This window comes from Sciurus vulgaris, assembly GCF_902686455.1.
Source record: "Sciurus vulgaris genome assembly, chromosome: 17".
Taxonomy (NCBI): Eukaryota; Metazoa; Chordata; class Mammalia; order Rodentia; family Sciuridae; genus Sciurus; species Sciurus vulgaris.
The window spans coordinates 52,757,826-52,783,013 of NC_136478.1; the positions used below are offsets into that span (position 1 = coordinate 52,757,826).

A 25,188-nucleotide genomic window follows, 5' to 3' on the forward strand; every position below is an offset into this window, starting at 1 on the left:
TGCAATCGTGTGTCTATCCTAGACTTTTAGCATAAGGTCGCATGTGATGTAACACACAGTCCATACAAGTTTTTCTCCCTGTTGATTGGTTCTCTGTTTCATGGTGTTCAAACCCAGTGGTCAGGACTTCCTGGATTCCATATGGCAAGGTCAACCTCTAGGAAATGGAGTGCAGGGATGAGCCTACTCTGGACTCTGGACACCCCCCACCTCTTGTTTATTTTATTTTATTTTATTTTATTTTATTTTTTATACTTGGGTTTGAACTCAGGGTAACTTTACCACTGAACTACATTCCCAGCCTGTGTGTGTGTGTGAGAGAGAGAGAGAAAGAGAGAGAGAGAGAGAGAGAGAGAGAGAGAGAGAGAGAGAGAGAGAGAGAGAGAGAGAGTCTTGCTGAGTTGCTTAGGACCTCTCTAAACTGCTGAGGCTGGCAAAGCACTCAACGACTTAGTGAGATCCTGTCTTTAAAAAAGAAAGGAAGAAAAGAAGAAAAGAAAGGGGCAAAAAAGGGGCTGTGGATGTGGCTCCATGGTGGAGAGCTGCTAGGTTCAATCCCTGGTAGTAGTAGTAATAATAATATAATAAATAAATAAATAAATTGCTAAGGCTGGTCTTGCCCTTGTGATCCTCCCTTCTCAGCCTCCCAAGTCACTGGGATTTCAGGTGTGTGTCACCACACCTGGCTACATGCCCCCACCACCTCTTGAGAGCTTCCCCTGGAAGAGTAACTGGAAGAGACATGGTCATTTATTCATTCAGCTGGCACTTACTGGTTACAGTGTGTATGCCAGGGACCCATTTACACCCTGAGGGGTGGTTGTGAACAGGGTAGAGGTGGCTGTCCTTGAAGATCATATACAGACAGTAAACAACGCAAACCAGCAAGCAGACAGTTTCAGAGTAAGTGTAATGCAGAAAATGAAACAGTGCAGTGTCGGAAAGGGAGGAGCCACTTTTAATGGGTGGTTAGGAAAGGTTTCTCTGAGAAGATGGCCTTTGAGGGTAGGACTGAATGCGTCAGCTATGAAAAATGCCAGGGGAAGAGCATTTCAGGAAGAGGGAACAGCAAGTGCAAGGGTGCTGAGGTGGAAACCAGCTTGTTTTGTTTAGGGCACAGGAGGAGGAGGTGTGGCTGGAGCAGAGTGGCCAAGGGGCAGGCGGAGGAGGCTAGAGGACAGGAACACAGGACTAGAGTTTGCAGGGTCTCGTGCGCTAGTGCAAGAAGTTTGAAAAGTACTCTTAAACATGATGGGAGGCTTTGTGGAGGTTTTTAAAGAGTGGGGCGACTCGACCTGATTGACCTTTTCCAAAGCCCCTGGGGAGGACAGACTGCAAGGTAGGAAGTCCTTGCAGGCACCTGGTGGGTGTGGACACTGCTTGGTTCGGAGTGGAAGAGTCAAGATGATGCTGATGATGCTTCAGCACCTGGGCGGTGATGAGGTGGTTCCTGAGTTGGGAGAGACAGAAAAGGAAAAGGACCTTCTGGAAGACTAGGGGAGGGAGCCAGGAGGACGTGTTGGGGTTGGGGTGAAGAGTCCCTTAGTCACCCGAGTGGAGACATCAGGTGAGCAGGCAGATGTCTGGAGGCGGAAGCTCAGCCGAGAGCCTGGTGGGCACTGGAAGTTGTCAGTTGTCAGGAAGCGGAGGGATTCCATAGCGGGGGGCGGGGTCTGCGCCCTGGAGAGCTCACAGTGGAGAGGGGTATCGAGGGATGGCGGAGGAGCGTGCTGCGATTCTCACAGTGCGCTCTGCATGACAGTACTCGGGCCTCAGAGTGACCCGATGAAGAAGGAGACACTTTTTTCCTCCTTTTTGTAGATCAGAAAAGTGAGGCCCTGAGAGAGAAATGACCCAGTAATAATGATTCCAAAGTACACCCGAAGCCTTTTGGGTACACTTGCATCACCTTCCCAGACAGTAAAGGAAGTCGAGGCCCCAGAAAGAACTTCACTTTCCTATGGTCACATGCCGAGAAGCTGTCACGAGGACCAAGACTCAAACCCCCAAATTTCTAAGCTGGAAGGGACCCTTGAGCCCAGTCCTCTAACCCCCACCAGTGTAGGAACTCCTTCATGGCATTCCCAGTAGGTACAGGTGTTCACTCAGAAGGCTCCTGTGACAGGAGCTCATTTCCATCTGAGGTGACCTGTCTCCCTGCAGGACAGGTAAACACTTCTCGGTGTGTCAGGAAGCCTATCCTCATTTTTTAGAGTTTAATTTAACTTAATTTATCTTCTGTGCTGGGGGTAGAATCTGGAGCCTCATGTGTGCTCCACCACTGAGCTACGCTGCCAGCCCTAAATTTTATTTTTAATTGACAAGTAATGATTGTAAATGTTTCTGAAATACAGTGTGATGTTTTGATTCTTGTGTACATTGTCGAATGATTAAATCAGGTTACTTCCTATATTCATCAGTCAAAATATCACTATTTCTGTGTAGTAAGAACATTTGAAATCTGCTGTCTGGGCCAGGGGGTATACCCCAAATGTTTGCCTAGAACACTTAAGGCTGTGGATCTGATCTTCAGCCTGCATTTAAAAAAATCATCTCTTTTACCTATTTTGGGATATACAATAACACTGTTATCTGTAGACGCAGTAATGTGCCACAGAACACCAGAATTTATTCCTCCTAACTGAAACTTTGTAACTCTTGACCAATGTTCTCCCCCTGTTCTCATTTAGAACATAATCTATCATAATTTACATGCTTCCCAGACCCCACCCCTTCCTGTTCTCCAGTCGGACTTTACCGAAGGTTGCCCATGTCTTAGCATGAGGTGTCTAGACTGGTCAGACTTTGCCATATTAGGCATGTGGGCCAACACTATTCCAGTCATGGCGGATGAGAGCCACACGGGGAGTGGGCTGTCTGCTCTGTGCACTGGAGTGAGGCACAACACCTGGGCTGTGTTGCAGCTGGTTGGCTCTGGGACCCAAGTCTCCTCAAGTTCACTGTCACGGCTTTCTCCCTCCCCAGGTGGAACCAAGCTTGGATGAGAAAGTGAGAAGTTATCCCCCACCCACCCATTCACTCATGTATCCTATAAACCATCTTTCTGTCCCCAGCCTGTGGCTAAAATCCTAGCTGCAGCAAAGCATAGCCAATCTGTGCTGAGGTTTCCTCACATTCATTTATTGAAAATATATTGATTGCCTGTTAGGTGTTTGTAATAGGAGTGGAGGGTGATCAGCATATAGTGATGAGCAAGAATTGGTTCCTTCCTTCTCAGCTTTAGTAAGGTGTGCTAAACCTCTGGGCTAATTTTCCTCAGAGGTTAGGGACAGAGCAGTTGATTCAGAACTATGCGGGCCAAGGGCCCTACCCCAGCGTCTCAGCTAACTGCAACTTTTCCACCATCTGTCTCAGACTTAATACGCCCCCTAGTGGCCTTAGCGAGCCACGTGGAATCTAGAATGTGGAGAAATGGGGCCCCCTACCGGCTAACCGCAGTCCTTACCCTGCTCACTGTTCACCAGAATCTTTTCTTTCTTTTATTCCTCTAGTCAGCAAATATTTGGTGGACATGCCCATGCCCAGGCACATTTCTAGGTGGATCCGGATAAGGTAGACAAGCTTGTGCACATGGAGTTGACGCCCACTTTAGCTGGGGAGACATATAGGAAGCAGATTATTGCAATGTTGGCAAGAATGTGATGTAGTGTCAGAAGAGGAAGACCCTTTATCCGAGCAGGTGGCTATGGAAAGCCTCTCTGGGAGGGGCATTTAATATATCCTTGAATGAGGAGGGGCCAGACGTGTAGCTATAGAAGGAATAGCAAAGACCCTGAGGTGAGGACTCCTTGGGTTCAGTGATAGGAAAGAGGTCACTGTAGTTGGTTAGGTTTAGTGTGTGAGAGAGCCACGAGGTGAGAAAGGAGGGGCAAACAGGGGCCTGGGGCAGGCAGGGATGCGGCAAGGAGTAGGGTTCTATTACAAATGTGATAAACATGAATGAAGGTCCATGGTTCTATTTATATTTTACAACAGGGACTAGGAGTCCACAGACCATCCCAGGAAGGGTCTGTGGATAGCTTTCAGAGAGTCCATGAACTTGGATGGGAAAAAACATATATGCCTCAATTTTTGCCATTCTCTAACCAAAAATGTAGCATTTCCTTCTATTGTGAGTATAGACAATAGGCCACAATAGTATTAACAGTATTTAGACTTTGTTATCAATAGAATGCTCAGAGATTTTCATATTCCCCTTTAGAGATAGTGCATGTCTCTCAATATTATTGTTTTCTCCAGGTGCAGGGGCACACACCTGTAATTCCACACACTTGGGAGGCCGACAGGAGGATTGCAAGTTAAAGGCCAGCCTTGGCAACTTAGCAAGCCCATGTCTCAAAATGAATAATAAAAAGGGCTGGGGATGAAGCTCAGTGGTAGAGTACCCTGGGTGCAATTCCCAGTACACACACACACACACACACACACACACACACACGCACAATACATACATACATATTTGTGTATGTGTGTATTTTTTTTTCTCATCATTGCTTCAAAGTTATATAAGTCATCAGACCTATTGCTGGATCCTATTTCATGTGCTTATAAAGAAACCTACAGATTACTATTACAATTTAAACATACTTGATGACTGCATTTCAATGTGATTGATTTAGTTGAAATCCTATGTTTTATTTTATGTGTTTTTAATTCTGAGAATGGGGTGATAGGTTGTCAGATGCCAAAGAATTCAGGGCATAAGCCAGACATTGTGGCACATGCATGTGATCTCAATGACTCAGGAGGCTGAGGCAAGAGGATCACAAGTTCAAGGCCAGCCTTAGCAATTTACTGAGACCCTCAGTAACTTAGTGAAACACTGTCTCAAAAAATAAAAAGGGCTGGGGAGTGGTAAAGCTCTCAGTGGTTCAACCCCCAGTATTGTTTTTAAAAAAAGAGGACATAAGAATGTGCAGAATTATGTTGTGTTGGACCCCTCTCTGGTTGCTTTGGGAGAATGGATGGTCAGGGGCAAATGGTATGGTGACTTCATCCAGGCCAGTGGGAAGAGAAAGAAGTGGAGGGAGCTGGTAAAAAGTTAGGATGGATTGGATGGATAGCAGAGAGGAAGGGAAAGTAGGGATCACAGATGATCCCTGAGTCTTGGTCTGATTAACTGGATGGGTGTGGGTAAATGTTTGGCTTTTTTTTTTTTTTAAATCTGTATTTCTCACCATGAGATCCTCTGAAACCCAGGATTCACTTTCTCCATCTTCTCTCCTTCTGAATCAGAATGCAAATCACAGACACCACTTCGGTTTCTGGCAGGCAAGGGGAGTTTTCATTGAGAATCATGTTAGGGAGAAATAGAAGTTATGAAACAAGTTATCAACATACTAAGAGTCATAGCAAAAAAAGAAAAAAAAATCATAAGATAACTTTATTTCTAGTGTTATTCATTGGATTCAATCCAGTGGGCATTTAATGGGGGTTTCCTGAGGCCCTTTTTAAAGGTTATGGATACAAGAAGAATAAGACATGTCTCTTCCTACTAGAGTTTCCATCTAGCAGAGGAAGAAAATACATCAACAAACTTGTTGCCTTGTGAGAAGGGCAACACAGAGAAGGGTGGGTCTTCTTTTGAGAGGCCTGAAGAGATTACAGTTTGGAGAGCTTTTGAAAGAAAAATAAAACAACATTATGAAACCAAAATTAGGTCCGGGTCTTTGGAAGGGTCTATTGTAAATGGAAGGCTATAAAGCTTAGATTTTTTTTGCTTTATAGTTGATCCACATCTGGGGAGAGATGACCAAGGGCATGTTATTGGGCTGGGGTAGTTGGGAGAAGGAAGGCAGAACGGACTTGGTTTCTCAGGATATAGTGTAAGATTTCAAAAGCCTTGCACTGGACCCTGAGGTAATCGGCAGCTGCAAGGAGGAAGCATCAGCGTCCCCCCTCCTCTGCTGGAAATGCAGAAAGCAGAGGCCTCCCAGGGACCCCATTAAGATTTTCCTCCCATTGAGATTAATGGTTGGAAAAACATGGATGTTGGTTACCACCGACTTTTTGGGTAGGTGGGGCAGGACTCCTGGATATTTATTTTGACCAGATAAATGTTCCAAGAAATGCAGAAGGATTTACAGCATGGCCTGTTTCTAGTATAGTTTTCCAGATATTGCCTTTGCATACCCAAGTCAATACCTCTATATATACTTTTTACACAAATAATTGCACATCATATCCACTGTTTTGCCTCTTGAGATTTCCACTTGACAGGCTGTTCTGGAGACTTCCATGTCAAGGCACAAAGAGTCATCTTTTGATGACTGCGTAGTCATAGACTGTGAAGCTCCACCCTAATTCATTCACCCATCCTCTATTGCTTGGTCCCCAACTGGTTTCTACTCTTGCTGGAACACTGTGTGCTGCTGGGAATATCCTTCTATGGAGGTCATTGTGCGCAAGCATGACTATGTCTCCGAGATGAAGTCCTAGCAGTGGGATGGCAGTGTCAAAGGTTATGTAATTTGCATATTTTGATAGACATTGCCAAATTCCCCCTCACCAGTCATGAGAAGAGCGTTTTCCCACACTTCCACTGTGGTGCCTTGTGCACTGTTTTTATCTTTTCTGATATGAGAGATAAAAATAGCATCTCAGTGCCATTGTGTTCCTGTTTATTTCGTTGTGAGTGATAGGAATGAACTGAATTTCCTTTGCTAGGCACTTTCCAGAGTACTGGGTCATTAGGATTTTTCTTATGGATTTGTAATTGCTCTTTATATATTAGAGAAATCAACTTTTTCTGTTGAGTCGCTTTTATTTTTTCCCAAAGAGTTCATTTCCTGGGACATTAAGTTGGTCTTTAGCATTGAAAGGAACTGAGGGGCATGTGCCAACAGCCCAAATTTCCCAGAAGAGAAAAATATCATAAATAACATGTTAGAACTTTCAGCTACATCTACATAAGATCTGGAAAGTAAATGATGAAGTATGAGTCTTCATCCATAACATATATATGTGGAACACCTCCTGGGTGCCAGGTACTATTCTAGGTGCTCAGGATACGGTGTTGTGACAGAAACAGTCAAGCTCATGCTCGAATGCGACTGACTTCCTAGTGAGGGTGGCACACTAGGAGTGAGTGAACAGAAAGAGCCACACCTTGAGGTCTGGTGAGCACGTGAAATGGGGGCTGGGGAAGGGAGGCGTGGCGGTGGGCTTGTTTAGATTACACAGTCTAAGAGGGCATGGCTGAGGAGGAGCGTCTGTATAAGAACTCAAACCTGCCCACAGAGGGAACAGCATGTGCAATGGCTCTGAGGCAGGAACACATTTGGCCCAGAACAGGGCTGAGTGACTGGAGGATAAGCAGCGAGGAAGAGGACAGAGAGGTTGAGGTCAGGGAGAATGGCACAGGCCTCCTATAAAGGCCTTAGACGCCGTGAAGAGTTTTGATCGCAGTGTGTGGGGGGGTTGCTTTTTCTTTTGGAAATGTTCAAGCACAGAAGTAGAGAGGATGAGGGCTGGGGATGTAGCTCAGTTGGTAGAGTGCTTGCCTCAAAAGCATGAGGCCTTGGGTTCAATCCCCAGCACTGCCAAAAAAAAAAAAAAAGTAGTAGAGAGGACGATACAGTGAACCTCATATACCCATCATCCAGCCTAACAGATCACCACGTGTTGTCAGTCTACTGGCAAATAGGATTTCATCCATACTCCTCACTTTTTTTGGTGGTGGGGTGGGCTGGATTCTACTTCTTCCCCTCCCTCACACTCTTTTTTTTTTTTTGCGGTGCTGGGGATCGAACCCAAGGCCTCGTGCTTGCAAGGCAAGCACTCCACCGACTGAGCTATCTCCCCAGCCCCCTCACACCCTTTTTAAAAACTTTATTGAAGTATAACAAATACAGAAAAGTGTACATAAGTATACAGCTCGATGAATACTTGCGAAGGAGGCATGTCCATATCACTGGCGCCTGGAAGCTTCCCAAGCTTTTCTGACAGGACAATAAACAGAATCACACAGATGCTCTTTTTCATGACTAGCTTCTTTCACTTCCTAGGCTTGGGAAGTTGGTGTTGTTGTGTGTAATGGCAGATCTCAGCTGCTCATCCTCAGTGCTATAGCATCCCTTGAATTAGAGCTGATTTACCCATTCCGCTGTGAGGCACTGGGGCTGTCTTCAGCTTCTGGCTATTTCAAATGGTCTACGTGGACATTCCAGCACAGGTTTTGTGGAAAACCCCCCTATGTATTTATGGTGGTTTATACCCAGGGGTGGAATAGCTGGATCGTAAGGCAGGTGTGGGTTCAGTTTCAGTAGACACTGTAGTAATTTGCTAGGGCTGCTCTAACAAAGAGCCACTAATTGTGTGACTTAGACAAGAGAAACCACTGTCTCACAGTTTGGGGGGCTAGAAGTCTGAAATCAAGGTGTTGGCATGTTTGATCCCTTCCAGGGCTGTGAAGCTTCGAAGCATCTGTTCCAGGTCTCTGTCCTTGGCTTATAGATGATCATCTTTCCCCTGTGTTCTTTGTATATTTTAGTTGTAGGTGACACAATACCTTTATTTTATTTTTATTTTTTTAATGTGGTGGTGAGTATTGAACCCAGGGCCTCACGCATGCTAGGTGAGTGCTCTACCATTGAGCCACAACACCAGCTCCATTCCCCTGAGTTTCTTTACATCATCTTTCCTCTATCTGTGTCCAAATTTGCCCTTTTATCAGGACATCAGTCATAATAGATTAGAGCCCACTCTAATGACTTTGTTTTAACTTGATCATCTGCAAAAGACCCTGTTTCCAAATAAGTTCACACTCTGAGGTTTTGGAGATTAAGATCCCAATATATCTTTTCTCAATTTGTAACAGTGCCAAAGAGTTGCCCAAAGTGGTTGTGCCAATTTACATAGCCTCTATTTGCTGAAGTATTTTAAAACCAATTTTGGGCATCTTATCGTTTGTCTTGGGAGTGTTTTAAAAAAGAAGAAAGACTTCATTTGGTTTACATTTTTAGACAAGCCTATTTGTTCTGCAGGAATGTAAGGCAAGGCAAATATTTCATTAGGAAGGAAAATAAATAAATAAAGAGTGAGCCTTCCTAGGACTCATATGGAACTCTCCGGTACCCCATGGCTGAGAGAAGCCTCTGGGTGCCCTCCGTTCTCGGTGCTGTTCAGAGACTGATGCTGCCCAGTGCCAGATTTCATTGTTCCTGTTTTAGTCCCCTGGGGACTCAGGTGGTACAGAGAGGGAGGAATCTGGCCAGGACTCAGGTTGATGGTCTTTCTGTCCATCACCTCCCTGCCAGGACATACAGCAGCTCCTCCAGCTCCAGCAGCTGGTGCTTGTGCCAGGCCACCACCTTCAGCCACCTGCTCAGTTCCTGCTGCCACAGACCCAGCAGAGTCAGCCAGGTAAGGCTTCCCTCCCTCACCGCCCCGCAAATAATAATAATAACACCACTTCCCTGATGCCCCAACAGTCTTCCCTCAGCACCCCATTCCCCCCTCACCCTGTGTGTCCCACGATTTCTCCCCAGGCCTGCTACCGACGCCAAATCTATTCCAGCTACCTCAGCAAACCCAGGGAGCTCTTCTGACCTCCCAACCCCGGGCCGGGCTCCCCACACAGGTGAGATGGTCCTCTGAGTGTGCTAAGGCCAGGCTGGCAGCAGGGCCGTGAGGGCTGGGTGAACAGGGGTGGTGTGTGGGGTGGGATCTCCTTTCCATTGCCCACCCCAAAGCCACAGGAGCCAAGACAGAAGCTGGGGAACCTGTCACAGATTTTCTGTGGGACCTCAAATGCATGCTTCTTGTCTGGATCAGTGCCTTCCTCTAGAGAATGAAGGGAATCAAACTAGACTAGTGATTCTTAACCTTTTCAGGCACACAGACTCCTTTGAGAATCTGAAGAAAGATTTGGATCTGATGATCCCCGTGCCTTCAAAATGTACATCTTCACAAACACAAGCTTTCAGGGGGTTGCAAGCCTTTAGGTTAGAAATGCCTTGGTTTCTTCAAGGCATTTCTTCTCCAAGGCAGCTGGAGGGTTCTCATGAGCTAGGCATCTGTTAGGAGCTAACCCATGTCCATTTCCCAGACCAGAGTCTGACCTGAGAACGGGGCCCACAGAAGTTTTATTTGATCATCATCAGCTTAATTCCCAGAAAGTGCCAGTTTCTAGCTTCTCTTCACAAATCAGAATATCTTGCAAACTGAAGTACATCCATGTGAGGCCATGAATGGGACCCCCTTAGGAAGGGTGTCAGCTCTCCAGGACACCTCAGGCTCCTCATGCCTGGACCCCTTTCCTTCAATTTGCTGCTTGAATTCTAGGGTTTAAAGAGACTTTCACAGCCCTTTACTTAGTTCAGTTTTTTTTTTTTTTCATATATATATATATTTTTTGTACAACCCTTTCAGAAAATATAGAGGAGCTGGGGGTGTAGCTTAGTGGAAGAGTGCATGCTTAGCCTGCTCAAACGCATGGGTTCAATTCTCAATGCCCAGAACAAAAATATATAGGTGAACTATTTCAGAAAGACTGAAAAGTTTAGAGACCAATACAGGTCTTGACTTCAGTGCTGAAATCCAAATACTTTGAAGGTCAAGGTAAGGTGTTCTTGTAACATTGGCACCAGAACTTATTTGACTGCAAAAGCTGCCCTGCCTGACGTGGGGCAGTGTATGACTTCTTACCCCTCTTGGTGTGACATGCCTGCTGCTGCAGAACTGCTAATGTGTCTGATTACAAGGCAATGCCTTTAGGCTGATTGACAGGTGGCACCTTATTTGTGATACATGCCCTAGATATAGACTTCCAAAACTCTGAAAAACTTACAATTTCCAAAACACAGCTGGCCTCAGGGTTTGGGATCATCAGGGGTGACAGACATTCCAATTCCTACCACCTGCTTCAGACCTTTATTTTTAGGACAATGAAGCATTTTAGACAGAACTGTTGCTTCTTTGTCAGTCCCTCTCATTGTCCTCCCTGTCCATGTTTTTATATTTTATCTATAATTTTTTTATGACTTAAAATTTTTAGAGCATTTTTAGACTCATGGCCAAACTGAGCAGGGAAGGTAGATCCCCCTGCCCTTCACATGCGAGCCTTCCCTGTTAACATCCTCAACCCAAGTGGTGTTACAGTCAGCGAACCTACAGGGACACATTGTTATTACCAAGTCCATAGCTTGAACATTAGGGTTCACTCTTGGTGTTCTACATTCTGCGGGTCTGGAAACCCACTTATTTTTAACCCGATTCTTCCAAAATCCCAGTGAGCAGCTAGAGCAGCAATGATGGTTTTCCCCCTTGTAGAGGGGGAGAGTGGGGCCCAGGGAAGTTAAGATCCTTAGCCTGAGCTATCCAGCAATTCAGTGGCAGAGTCCAAGCCAGTCCTTGATTTCTTGTTAGAGAGGAGAGGAAAGTACCGCTCCCCTCCTCCTCATTTCAGGGGAAAAGCCCTCAGCAAAAGAAGCTGGCTGCTTCTTCTGGGGGTCTGCAGGTTCCAAGGGGCAGTGCAGACAGTTCCAGGCAATGAGAGGACCCATGTGGGGCAGCAGAGTCAAATCTTTAACGGGACTGTGAATTTTGAGGGGCTTCCTTGGGCAGGTGGTGGGGAGTCTGCAGGGAGAGTCTGAACTGCAGGGAGGGACCGGGGACCTGTAGCCACTGCTGAGCACCATCCTCGTCCTCCGTCCCGCTTCCCACCCCACCTGCCCGCCCCACTAGGCCGTGACCCGCCCCACGCTGCCCGACCCGCACCTCTCACACCCGCAGCCCCCCAAATGCTTGGAGCCACCATCCCACCCCGAGGAACCCAGTGATCTGGAGGAGCTGGAGCAGTTCGCCCGCACCTTCAAGCAACGACGCATCAAACTGGGCTTCACGCAGGTCTGGGGCCCCCTTGCGGGGTGGGAGGCGTGCGGCGTGGGGGCGTGGTCAGTTGAGGGAAGTGGGGGGCGTAGGCCGCTGATTGACGGTCTGATTGACCCAATGCCTGAAGACCCCTCCCTGACCTCCGCCCCATCTTCACCCCACTGGCCCAGGGTGATGTGGGGCTGGCCATGGGCAAGCTCTACGGCAACGACTTCAGTCAGACGACCATTTCCCGCTTTGAGGCCCTCAACCTGAGCTTCAAGAACATGTGCAAACTCAAGCCTCTCCTGGAGAAGTGGCTCAATGACGCAGGTGAGATGGGGCTGGAGCTCTAGGGTCGCCGACCGATGCGGGCGGTGGCTGGGGGAGGGGCCCTCTCAAGCCCAGGTTTCCTCCCCGGCACAGAGACTATGTCTGTCGACTCAAGCCTGCCCAGCCCTAACCAGCTGAGCAGCCCCAGCATGGGTTTTGACGGGCTGCCTGGCCGGAGACGCAAGAAGAGGACCAGCATCGAGACAAACGTCCGCTTCGCCTTAGAGAAGAGTTTTCTAGCGGTGAGGCCCCCCACATCCTCCTTGGCGGGCCAGAGGGTGGCAGGAGGAAAGGCCAGTGCTAGCGAGCCCTCTGCCCACAGAACCAGAAGCCTACCTCAGAGGAGATCCTGCTGATCGCGGAGCAGCTGCACATGGAGAAGGAAGTGATCCGCGTCTGGTTCTGCAACCGACGCCAGAAGGAGAAACGCATTAACCCCTGCAGCGCGGCACCCATGCTGCCCAGCCCAGGGAAACCAGCCAGCTACAGCCCCCATCTGGTACCGCGAGGGCCCCGTGGGGGGCAGGGGAGCCCCAAGCCGGCAAGGCACCTGTGTGAAACAAACCTACCTGGTTGTCCACAGGGCCTAGAACAGAAGCCAGCAGTGTTGCCCCTGGGGGCAGACTGTCACATAGAAATCACAGTTATACCAGGAACACAGGGTTTCCAAGTCATGTGCGGGATTCAAGCACCCACAGATATACCCGTCAGAGCCAGCGTTATCACAGGGGCATAGCAACACCGGATGGATATGTGTGACCAGGGCGTGGTCAAGGTTCACACCCACACAGAGACAGGGAGAGGTGTTTTTCACCTGGCAGGGACATCGTTACATCCATGGGGTATCCTCAGGACCACAGCTCATGCACAGGCCCACTCAGCATCATACACAACTGGGACATCCTTCTTCCATCCCTTTATTTCCATTTGTAGAAAGGGCTCCAGAGGAATGATACTCCAGAGAGGAGCCTGCTGCCCCAGGGGTGTGGAGGAAGGAGGGACCCTTTGAGCTGAATCATAAAGGATAAGAGAAAGCCAGCCATGTGAAGGAGGAGGGCCTCCCAGGTGAAGGGACCAGTGTGTACAAAGGCCTAGATGCTAGAGTGCCACGCTTCTTTGGAGGCATTCCATGCAATCTCAAGTGGAGCTGCTGTGTCCGTGAATGGACATGGGGGCAGAGGATGGGTGGGGGCAGGAACACCAACTTTCACCATGAGGAGCTTGAATTCCAACCTTGGGCAGTGAGGAGCTAAGAAGGAGTATTAAGCTGGGAAAGGACAGGGTCAAATTTAGCAAGGCTTTTGGGGCTGATAGAAAGGTGAGACTGGAGGTAGGGAAGACCATAGATGATCCCAAGAACTGAAGTAATATGGCATCCCAACACTGACACAAAGATTTATCCTCAAAAATCTTTGAGGGCAGGTGTGGCTAGGTGCAGTGGCCCGTAATCCCAGCAACTTGGGAAGCTAAGGCAGAAGGATCTCAAGTTCAAGGCCAGCCTCAGTAACTTAGTGAGACCCTGCCTCAAAATAAAAAATTAAAAGGGCTGGGGGTGTAAAAGGATAAAGTGACCCTGTGTTCAGTCCTCAGTACTGTAAAAAATAGAATTAAATATCTTCATTCTAGGAGAAGCTATGTTAGCAGAGCACACAGAGCAGTTGCTCCTCAGTTCGGTCACTGCAGGCAGTACATGGCATCGAAAGGACTTGAGCCAGACTAGATGGTGCCAGGTGGGAGGCAGGGAGACCTCTCAGTTGAGAATTACTCCTTCCTGGTTGTGACTCAGAATCACCTAGGGTGAATGTGAGGAAAGCTATGATGGAAAGCAAGTGACATAATACAAATGCGGCATTGTATCCAAAGTCCCTTCTCCCCCCATCCCTGGGGGAGAGCAGTGGGGGTCATATGCAAGGGGAGCATCATGGGGGTTTCTGGGAGACAATGGCCTAAACATAGCTTCTTTTCTCTCTCCCCAGGTCACACCCCAAGGGGGCGCCGGGACCTTACCATTGTCCCAAGCTTCCAGCAGTCTGAGCACAACAGGTCAGGGAGGGCCGAAGATGGGAGGGGGACTGGGAGGATGCTGCACAGGCTGCAGCCTGAGGTTCGCCAGGGGCTCTGTGGGGCCATGGGCCTCAAGGCTGAGCCTGGGGGTTGGGGGTTAGGGGGAGTAGGAAGGACAGAAGATAGAAGGCAGACCCCACTCCTCCTCCACCAGAGCATCAGGGCTCTAATCTGCTCCAGGATTTCCTGTGAGGAAGGCATGGGGTGGCTAAAAAGAGACACACACACAGGTTTTGTCCCTGGCCTCTGTCATTTGTAAGCTACGCGAACTCAAGCAGTTACTTTACCTCTCTGAGTCTCAGTTTATATAAAATTATTATGAATGTGTAATATATAAGAAGATATATACATAAATAATTACAGACCAGCGTGCAGGAACTGGGCTTGTAGCTCAGTGGTAGAGGGCTTGCCTAGCAGGCCTGCCAGAGGCCCTCCGGTCAATCCTCAGAACTGTAAAAAATTAAAAGAATAATATAAAACAAACACCATATTGCCCCCCTCAGGTTAAGAAATAGTAAGTAGAAATAATAAATAAGGGTGCCTGGCGCCGTTCGAAGCTCCTTATAAAGCATATAGACTGATTTGTCACACCCATTTTATGAGATAGGTTCTATTGTTATCCCACTTTTCCAGATGAAGGAACTGAAGATCAGAGAGGCAATCACCTCAGGGCACAGCTGGGGCATGACAGAGCCAGGAATCTTAATCTCAGACAGGACATACTGGCCCTCAGCCCCTCCCTGCCTTGCCCATTCCTGGGCCACCAGCAGTGTGCCCATGCCCCTGCCTCCTTCATGGCCCCTAGAGGGAGCCCCTGAGTGGGGTTTTGTCTTCCGGGCGCTCCACTCAGTGTCCGTGGTTCAGGGCATGCTTCGCAGAGCCAACACCGGTCTGGCACAGGTTCAGTAGGTGGCAGCTGCTCTTACCAAGGTTATTGGGACAGTGGTTCCCCTTGCAGAGGTACGAGGAAATGACTCTGGGCTCAGGGAAGAGGGAACAGGAAGGTCTGGTCCGTTCTAACTGAGGAGCTGCTGAGTGAGCTGGAGGGAATGACAAGCAGGGGTTGACCCCGCTTCCTTGATGGGTGACTTAGTGGAAGCTGAAGACCCCATCTCTGTCTCTCTCTGGCAGTTACTACCTTATCCTCAGCTGTGGGGACGCTCCACCCCAGCCGGACAGCTGGAGGGGGTGGAGGCGGGGGCGGGGCCGCGCCCCCCCTCAATTCCATCCCTTCTGTCACTCCCCCACCCCCGGCCACCACCAACAGCACAAACCCCAGTCCTCAAGGCAGCCACTCGGCTATCGGCTTGTCAGGCCTGAACCCCAGCACGGGGTAAGTGTGCAGGTGCGGGCAGGGAGGCTGTGGGGAGAAGCTGGGTCGCTGCTGCTTTCAGGGTGGGGAGCTGCCCCCCAGTTCCCTGCAGCTCCCTACCCCTGCTAACGCCTCTGCTTTGCTCTTGCAGAAGCACAATGGTGGGGTTGAGCTCCGGGCTAAGTCCAGCCCTCATGAGCAACAACCCTTTGGCCACTATCCAAGGTGCGTGCTGCCTCATGTCACTCCCATTGTCACCAGTCCTGTCCCCCAGGGCCTCGAGCCCCTGCCCCCTGCATTTTGCTCCAGCCATGCCGTCCTGCCCTGCTCACTGCATCGCTCGCCTCTTCATCCCCATCTTGCCTTTGGGGAAGGTGTGAGGGTTGCTGATGGGGGCAGTGGGACAGGGGGGAGACAGACAGGTTGCACTGACGGGGTCACTGGGGTAGGACACTGGGAGGCAAAGGTCTCCCCTGGCCTGGTGTGCCTCCAGCCCAGCCTCTCTCTCTCCCCACCAGCCCTGGCCTCTGGTGGAACCCTGCCCCTTACCAGCCTTGATGGCAGCGGGAACCTGGTGCTGGGGGCCGCTGGCGCTGCCCCAGGGAGCCCTGGCCTGGTAACTTCGCCACTCTTCTTGAACCACGCCGGGCTGCCCCTGCTCAGCGCCCCGCCAGGCGTGGGCCTGGTCTCAGCAGCGGCTGCGGCAGTGGCAGCCTCCATCTCCAGCAAGTCTCCTGGCCTCTCCTCCTCATCCTCTTCATCCTCGTCCTCCTCCTCTTCCACTTGTAGTGAGGCGGCAGCACAGACCCCTGGAGGCCCAGGGGGGCCCGAGGCAGGGTCCAAGCCTGAGTGAGGGCCCACCATGCTTCCCCTCCCACTCCTCTGACCCCCCGCCTTGGTCCCTCGCCTGGGAAGAGGGCGAGGAGGCCAGTGGTGGGGGTACAGTGGGTCCTTGGAGCAGGAGTGACAAGGGAGGAAAGACCAAAAATCCAACCAACCAAAAAAAGGAGAAACTAACCAACAAAAAAGAAAACCAAAAATAATCACAACAGAAACCAGCTGCCCCAAAGGAACCAGAGGTGAAAAACAAAAAAAAACAAAAAAACAAAAAAACAAAAACAAAAACAAAAAAAAAACCAAAAACAAACAAAACCCCACAAAATCAAACCAAAAACCAGTCTCGAGCCAGACCTCAGAGTGCTCACCCTCACTGCTACGACACCAAATAAGAACCCCAGCCAGGAGCGGAGCAGCCTCCTGCAGGTCGGACCTCATGCTGCCGAGCCCTGGCTGTGGGGCCAACCTCCAACCTTGCCCCCCCCAGGTGGGGGTTAAAGAAGGAAAAAGAGAATGTGCCAGCCTGCTGGTGCCAGCCTGCTGACCCCTGCCCCAACCCTGGGCCAGCGGAGACAGGGCACAGCCTGGGGCAGAGGGCCCTGACCCAGAACCACCCATCAAACGTTCTTTTCCAGAAGGTGAAAGAGAAAGGGCCTGAACAACCTTACACCAAATATTCAGTAGCTTCATCCAAAGGATGTACAGACTTTTTAGCGTTGTGCTCAACAGAATGTGTCCCTACCATGTGTCCCCATCTCCCCTGGCCCCCAGCTCTCCCCACCTGGGCAGGGGGGTCTTTCCTTAGCCCCCTTCCCTCCCCCAGCCAGGGGTGAGTTCAGGGGAAGGCCTGGGGATGACTTTTCACCCCTTGTACCTCCCCCTTTTCCCTTTGAAGGGTGGGCTAGGCCATTTTGCCAAGTTCCAGCTCTCATAAGTCCCTCCTCAACCCTGTCACCCTCTTCTGCGCTGGAATCTACCCCTTTCCCAGCCTATGGGAAGGTGGGTGTTTCAGGCAAAAGGGGACGGGTGAGGGCATTCAAGTTGTCTTTTTTTCCATCCTGTCTGTCAGTTTCCCTGAAAAAAAAAATATTCATATTCCAGTGCCTATCCGTGGGATCCTTCACGTTCTTTGACATTAACCAGAAACCAAAAAGTTAACTCACCTCGCTCCGCCCACCCTGTGCCCCTCTGACACTGGCAGATGCCTACCCTCCCCCACCCCGACGCACACACGCACGCACCCCCGTTGTGGGTTCCTCCAGATGGCATCCCCATCAGGGTCCATGTGGCGGGGACAGTGCCATGACCTGTGGCCCCCATCCAAGAGGGCGCTGTGGTGGCCACCACTCCCATGAGACCTCCACAAGTCTTGGCTGGACCCTGTGTTTGCCCAGCCCTAGACACATCTTGCTGACGGACAGAGGAGAGACGCTACTGGGAGCCACCATGCCCTCCTGCTATTGTGGAGGCCAACAAAGTTTTGAACCAAAAAAACAAACAAACAAACAAAAACAAACCAAACAAACAATAAATTAAAACTAGAAAAAAAAAGAATTTATAGATATATATATATATAAATAAATATATAAGGGAAAGAAGACAAGGACTCTTCAAGAATAAGAAGGAACCGAGGTGGAGCCAAGCCCCTGCACCAGTGGTCCAGGCCCTTGGTCCCCAAGACGGATGGAAGGACGGATGCTTCTTTCTCTTCACAAATACCTCATGGACGTCGTCTTCGGGAAAGCCGGAGGGGGGCGGCTGGGGCAGCGCCTGTCCCTCAGCCAGGGTGGATGGAGGTGGGTGGGCAGGGCTGAGAGAGGGTGTCAGGGACAGGGGTGAAGAGCCCCAAACTCCTCGCCCCCCCAATCAACTGAAAAAGCTTTAAAAAAAAAAAAGACAGGAAAAAAATAAGAAGAAAGCAAAAAGAATGGACGAAGGAAAACCAACAACTTTCGGGTGGTTTGATTCCTCCTTTGATTTCTTTTTCTGTTCTCTCCTGTCTCCTTCCTCTCTCTGTCCTCCTCCCTCCCCTCTCCTCTCTCTTCTCCCTTTTTCTTTGCTCTTTTCTCACTTCTCTCAATCTCATTCTATCTGTGTCTCTCCTCAAACCAAAGTGTTGCTGTGAAGGACTGGAGCCATTGAAATCAAAGTGGTCCCCGCCCCTGGCTGGGCAGGAGCAGAGGGAGGGGAGAGCCTGGAGAGGGCTGGTGGCCTCCATGCTTTCTGCTGGACACTCCAAGGAGAGGCAGACGGAGCCCCAGCCTCAGCGTTCTCTTTTCTTCTGGTCTCCCTTCTCCCAACCGGGAAACAAGACTGTTGGGCTGGGCCACAGAGGCAGCAGAGACTCAGCCGACACAAGGGCCTCGGTGCCTTGTCTGGGCAGTGGTGGAGTGGCCGCCTCTCCCACCCCTGGCACTGATGGGGCCTGGCACCTCGTCAGCCCATCCTTGCTAGAATGTAAGCATCTCCGATGAACCAGCTCCCTGCCCTCACCCTACCTCTGAGTTTGTCCATTTTGATGTCCTGAAAAGGGCCTGGTGAAAGGACCTAAGCCCCAGCCCAAGGGTGGAGTGGGGCCAAGGGCTCCCGACTGGATAGGAAGGATGTTTGAGCAGAGCAGAATGAAAGGAATTATAACCAAAAACCCCCTCCAAGAAGACAGGCAGCATGGAAGGCATGGTGGAGATGACTCAAACGAAAGCTATGATTTTAGACCAAAAAAAGGAAAAAAAAAAAAAAAAAAGAGGAAAAAAAAAAAAAAAGAAAGAAAAACCACGGCTCACCACCACCCACTTCCTCCTGTTTCCTCCCCATCAAGTCCCCTACCTGGGACCCCTCCCCATCCCAGCGTGCGGGGAGCGGGGCAACGAGAGAGGAGGAAGCAGGGCAGGGATGGGGCAGATGCCCTGACTTGGCGGAGGGACCCCCATGCAGCCGGGGGTAGAGGGGACCCTCCCCATCCAACCCCCACAACTGGGAAAAGAAAAACAAGAAAAAAAAATTCCTGGGAGGGGGGGAAATAACCAAATTCCAAGCTTTAACTACAGCTGTGAAACCAAATATTGGGAAGGGGCGGGAGGGAGGGAGGGAGGGGCAGGTGAGCCCCAGGTCTCCCCCCCTGGGCCCCCCTCCTCCGAGGACTCGAGATAAGGCACCAAATACCTCATAGAACTTTAATGTTAAAAAAAAAAAAAAAAAAAAGGAAACCAAATATCGTTGGCTGGGGGCCAGCCAGGGCCAGGGGCTGGGGGCTGGAGGGAGCTAGGGTTGGGAAGGTGATGGGGGATTCCTGCCCCCCACCCCCACCCACCCCCTTCCACTCTGGCCCCCACCCCCACCCCGCCTCGACTCCGGGAAACAAAACTATCTCATCGTTTTTATTTTGTGGTCTGTACAGAGCCTGTGTCCGTGTGTCTGTGTGTGAGCGAGAGAGTTGGAGGGCTGGGGAGCTTTATGTGGGGATGGGGAGGGAGACCCCAGGCCAGGCTCTAAGCTAGCTTAGAGGTCAGATGGGGGCCAGGGCCCTGGGCTAGAGAGGAGAGGTGAGTGAACTGGGGCAAGGGGGAGCCCTCTGAATTTCCCTTCTTCCCATCCCTGATGTCCTACTTAAGGGAGGGACAGAGACTGGGTCTACTTAATGATGGGCTTTTTAATTGTGCCAAAAAAGAAAAAAGATGCCAGTAACTAAACCACCTCTCTCTGTTCTCTTCTGTGGGGCAGGGTGGGGACTAGAAGTGGGAGGAAGGGGCTGGGTGTGTATGGGGGGTGAATAGTAGGGATTGGGGCCCCAGGTCCCTATGGAAGTTGGGGCTGAGATCAGGAGGGGGATGGTATGAGTTTTCCACACACATCCTCCCCAGGGAAGGCCAAGAGAATGGTCTCCACGCCTGGCACTCTGGAACTAGTGGGGGGTGACCTCTGACCTATATTTTCTCACCCACCCCAACCCCAGGGTATCTCTCTCTTCCTCTAGCCCAGGGTAGGGGGAGTTGAGTGAGAGTGAGACAGATTGAGCAAGATTGAGACACGCGGGCCCCCACCAGTCTCAGTGGGAAAGGCAAGTGCGAGAGATAAAGGCCTCCAAGAGAATAAAGAAACAAACCAAAGATTTAACCATTAAAAAAAAAAAAAAAAAAAACCCACAGACAACTCCGCTACCTTTTTATACGTTGGGAAAAAAAGTGAAAAAAAATTTAAAATAAAAACTTAAAAAAAAAATACACAAAAACTCCAAGCCGCAGTTCCCTCGTGCGGTTTAAACTTTGACCTCAACAGTCTCCAAAGCAAGACGATGATGAGAAAGGAGAGAAAAATAAAAAATAATGTATATTTTTAAGTATTTGTCCTTGAGATGTTAGCTCCTTGCGAAACAAACAACCACAACAACAACAACAAAAGGAGCAAAAATTTCAGAGAGAAGTGTTGCTGGGATGGAGACAACAATTTACTATGTCTGTGACCCCTCCCCTCTGCTCCCTCCCTTCCTCTCCCTTCTTTTCCTCTAGCCCTGCTGCCTTTCCCCCAACCTCTCCTCCAAGACCAGGGGCTCAGTATTTATTTATGTAATTGCAGGGTAACTGGGAGCCTCTCTCGACAACTTGTAGAGGCCTCTGGATCATGGTGGGGTGGGGAAGGGGCAGGCTACCTTCAGGGAAGAGCAGGGGCCTGATCTTTGATCAGCTCTTCCTGCTCCCCTCTGGCCTCTTACCCCACTGCTGCCACCATCACAGCCCAAATTCAGGGCTACACTAGGGTAAAGTGACCACCCCACCTTGTAAAGATCTGATTGGCTCAGCCCTTTTGGGGGTGGATGTCTCTCACTTACTTGTGTGGGAAGACTTGGAGAGGGTGGCAAGTAGTGGGCAAGGGAGACCAAGTGGCATCCAAAACTCGAGTAGGCCCTGGAGTACACCTGCCTTTCCTCCACTCCCCCAAGTGAACCCCCTTTTCAGTTGTCTGACCCCTGTGTTGGTAGCCCTCCTCTCCCATCCTATCCCTTTCCCTGTCTCTTCTCGTGGTAGCGGGTTAGCGTTTCAGTGTTCTTAACTCCAATCTGCTTGTTCATTGTACAATGTGCTTCTTTTAAGGCCCCATTTTTGTAACTTGAGTGTGTCATTCATCTGAACAACAAACATCAAAAAATAAAAAATTAAAAACTGTACAGAAAGAAATGATGCCTGTTCTCCCTTGGTCTTCTGACTGCTGGGAAGGGTGGAGAAGAAATCAGGGTATGGGGTAGGGATGTGTTATATGGGGAGGGGAGAGTTTTACTTCTGTTCAAATACTGACTGTTCAGAAGGCCTGAGCAAAATTTTTTCCCAATCAGAAAATGAAGTTCTGGAACTTAGGATGAATTCAAATTCCTGCATCCAAAATTCAGTTTTGCCATTTTGTGGATGTGACCTTTAATATGCAACTTACAGTGTTCTCATCTATAAAACAGAAAATACCTACCTCATGGGACTGAGAGAATTAAATGAGATGGTATAAGTAAAGTGCTTAGGACAGACAACACTGTCAATAAATTTGACAGTAGTCAATAAATGAGAACTATAACAAAGCCAGGATCCAGCAAGTATTTATCCACCTCTATTTCTGGATACTTCCCTAGAAGACTTTAAAGCTCTTTAAAACAAGCTGATTTTGAAGTTGTCTGGCGGTATGATGTATGTATCACCCCCCTTATTTTTTTAGAGGGACATTAACTATTATTTACTCAAATTCTTGTCCCTATCTTGAATAAGTTATTTGCAGGAACAACTCACAGGCCACACCTGGGCTGACCCCTAGAAATCACCACTGAAAATCAGAAATGGTCTTAACACTCAGCTTTCTCATAAAAATATACTGAGAAAGCCATTGGAGTTTCTTTGTCACTGAACTATTATCTGATGTCTGTGTTGCAGGTAGGTGCTGGGATTCTGGCAAAGCCAATAGTGAAGGGTAGGGAAAGGGGAACGGGAAGGAGAAAAGACTGGGAGCGGGGTTTAAAAATTTAGTAATGAAGTATTAGTGATGCGTTTTTTTGGCAAGATTAAAAGTAGAAAAGCAAGGGGTGTAGGGGTGCTTGCCTTGTGTGCATTAGGCCCCAGACCCTGTGCCCAGCATGGCAAAAAAAAAAAAAAAAAAAAAAAAAAAAGTTCCTCCCCAACTCTTAAATCAGCAGGAAAGGATAGTGTGATGTGCGACTTCCAGTGGTACAGTCAGAACCATGCAGGTCATCGTGTGACAGGCAGTTGGCACACCAGTTTGCCACTTGTCTGAAGTCTCAACTGTGTCCACATGTAGTCCAGTGAATGTGTCCAATTTCTGTACATGTCCTACCTTCTAGTTACATTTGGGCCCACTCTTTTCAAGAGCATATTGGGTACTATTGTGTGATGGCGCACACCTGTAATCCTAGCTACTTGGGAGGCTGAGGCAGGGGTATTGCAGGTTAGAGGCCAGCTGGGGCAACAAAGCAAGACCCTGTCTCAAAATAAAGGCTGAGGATGTAACTCAGGGCTTATCTATCTAGCATGTGCAAGATCCTGGGTTAACTAAGACCCTAGTACTGTGGGTGGAGAAAAGAGGGGCACTAGAGGAGCAGCATTCGGTTCCTTTGTTTTGCTTCTACAACTTTCATTCCAACTGAAAATAGTCAACCCAAGTCTCTCGTTAAGGGCCTCCAAGTCACTCTCATCAGAATTGGTGTGTGCACAATACAATCCTGGGATGACCCTAGATGTGCTTGCTTCCAAAACTCGGAATTGCCCAATACACATTGGAGTTTAAGAATCTTTGCCTGTCCCAGTCGAACACCAACATCAAACAAGTGATCAGCACGTCTTTTTTTAAACAAAAGATTCAACTGAACACCATCTAAGTTTCAGCAGGGTGATGGAGAACAATACATTTCTGGAATTTGTTTGCAAACATTGCATGCATAAACTTTTTTCAGGAGTCTAAGCTTTTATTATAGGCTCCAGAAAAGAATGATAAAGGACAGTCACCCCATCATCATAGTTGTTCTGTTTAAAGCACCATTTTTTTTTTTTTCCAGTCTATGATCAACCATTCCTATTTTTTTTTTTGTGGGGGGAGGGGGTGGTTGGCACAGAGTTACCAGGGATTGAACCCAGGGGTGTTTCACCACTGAGCCTCATCCCCAGCCCTTTTTATTTTTTGAGACAGGGCCTTGCTAAATTGCTGAGGCTGGCTTTGAACTCACCATCCTGCCTCATCCTCCCAAACTGCTGGGATTACAGATGTGTGCCACTGCACACTGCCTTTTTTTTTCTCCCCCTTGATTCAGCCTGATGTCTGGGTTTGCAAAGATGAATCTTTCTAAGCACTTATTTGATAAGACTTTCAGGATATTATAGCATCTCAAGAATGCAGTTCAGGAATCAATTTGTTCTGGGAATTATGGGTACCTGGCATGATAGGCTACCATGGTTCAAACCCTTCCTATAAAATATGCAATTACTAAAGATGATATCCATGATCAACATGCCATAGTGGGACACTACCTAAGCGAACTGCTCTTCATTAGGTGCTTTTAGGACATCAAACGGATGAGTACATTTTATTTTTAACAAACAATTCTGTAAAATGTTAATAGAAAAGCAGTGGAATTAAAAGACCTGATTTCTAGCCCTTCTCACCTCTACTGCCTCTGTGGCCTTGGCAACTCCCTTCCTTCTCTGAGTCCTCTTCTCATCTGAGTGACAGATCTTCAAATGATATCCTAGGGCCTCATTGCCCACAAAGAGCCAAAGGTCTGAAGGGAGTAGAGTATCAGGGATGCTCATGGAGCAGGCCTTGGGCTTCCCATTCCGAGTTTCAATATAAATAGCTTCTCTTTCTACTTCTCTGTATTGGGGTTCCAAATTAAGAGTTCTTTCCAACAGAAATATCTGGAGAAATCTCAGGGGTGGTGTCTTAGAGGCGAGGCTGGCATAGCAACTGAGCATGCCCCATTCTCCTGTCTCTACCACCCTCCCCCTAGTTATGTAAAAGGAAGCAGAGTGGAGAAAAAAAGCATATGGGTGATTAAGCCAAAAGAAACCCGAGTTAAATTCAAGCTCTGCTGTCTGGGTTGAAATGACCTTGGGGAAGTCACCTCAATGCTTATGACTTTAGACAACGTTCCTGTAAAAATGTTCTCTTCACAGGAAGACCAATGTGAATGTTATGCAAAATAATATAAGAAAGTACTTGAGATACACACACTAGACACTGAGTAGTCACCCCAGCACTCCCTCTCCCCCCACAAAATGTATTGGTTGAGCCACAGTCTAACTCCAGGGCTTCAAGATACCTCCTCTTATGATGCTTCCTACCCAGTGACACCTTATTCACAATCTTCTCCAATTCCACAGCTGGGTCTGACCCCTTTACTGCCTGAGATCATGCCCAACCCGAGTCTACCCTCAGGGACCCTGTGAGAAAACCAGATGGAATTAAAGGGACACGGCCTACATCAGGCCAGAAGTGAAGGGACAGAGGCTGGTAAGAATCTAAGGATTTCTCTAAATATTCCTAACCACCAGCAGAAAAGCCCTGAACTTTTTCTACAGGGCTGTGGGGACCTCCAGTGGCAAGAAAGTCATATTGCTTCCATTTAACACCAGAGAAGTTTCTGCTCAGAGAGCCATGCCCAGTTAAACCCTTTACTTTCCCTTTAATCCAGCAAATGTTTACTGAGCTTCTACTATCAGCAAGGCCTGTACTGGGTTCTGGGAATGCAGCCATAGTCAACCCAGTACCAGGCCCCTTGACTCCCAAATTCTATTCTACACAGCTAGGCCTGACAAAAACACATAAAA

General features: G+C 48.8%; 1 protein-coding gene across 13 annotated transcripts in view; it reads left to right on the forward strand.

Annotated features, from left to right (window-relative positions):
* The window catches only part of POU2F2 (POU class 2 homeobox 2), a 60,476-nt gene extending 39,811 nt beyond the window's left edge, over positions 1 to 20,665 (forward strand). For 5 of the 13 annotated variants that reach the window (XM_079119393.1, XM_079119399.1, XM_079119398.1 and 2 more), the window contains 10 exons: positions 9,279 to 9,384; positions 9,510 to 9,601; positions 11,707 to 11,868; positions 12,024 to 12,165; positions 12,259 to 12,407; positions 12,488 to 12,664; positions 14,142 to 14,208; positions 15,361 to 15,562; positions 15,693 to 15,766; positions 16,060 to 20,665. In XM_079119393.1, coding sequence (XP_078975519.1) covers positions 9,279 to 9,384; positions 9,510 to 9,601; positions 11,707 to 11,868; positions 12,024 to 12,165; positions 12,259 to 12,407; positions 12,488 to 12,664; positions 14,142 to 14,208; positions 15,361 to 15,562; positions 15,693 to 15,766; positions 16,060 to 16,394 — 1,506 coding nt within the window. In that variant the 3' untranslated portion in view covers positions 16,395 to 20,665. The remainder of the gene's footprint in view (positions 1 to 9,278; positions 9,385 to 9,509; positions 9,602 to 11,706; positions 11,869 to 12,023; positions 12,166 to 12,258; positions 12,408 to 12,487; positions 12,665 to 14,141; positions 14,209 to 15,360; positions 15,563 to 15,692; positions 15,767 to 16,059) is intronic. The other 8 variants (XM_079119394.1, XM_079119405.1, XM_079119396.1 and 5 more) reach the window with 3 other exon arrangements.
* The last annotated feature ends 4,523 nt before the right edge of the window (positions 20,666 to 25,188 follow it).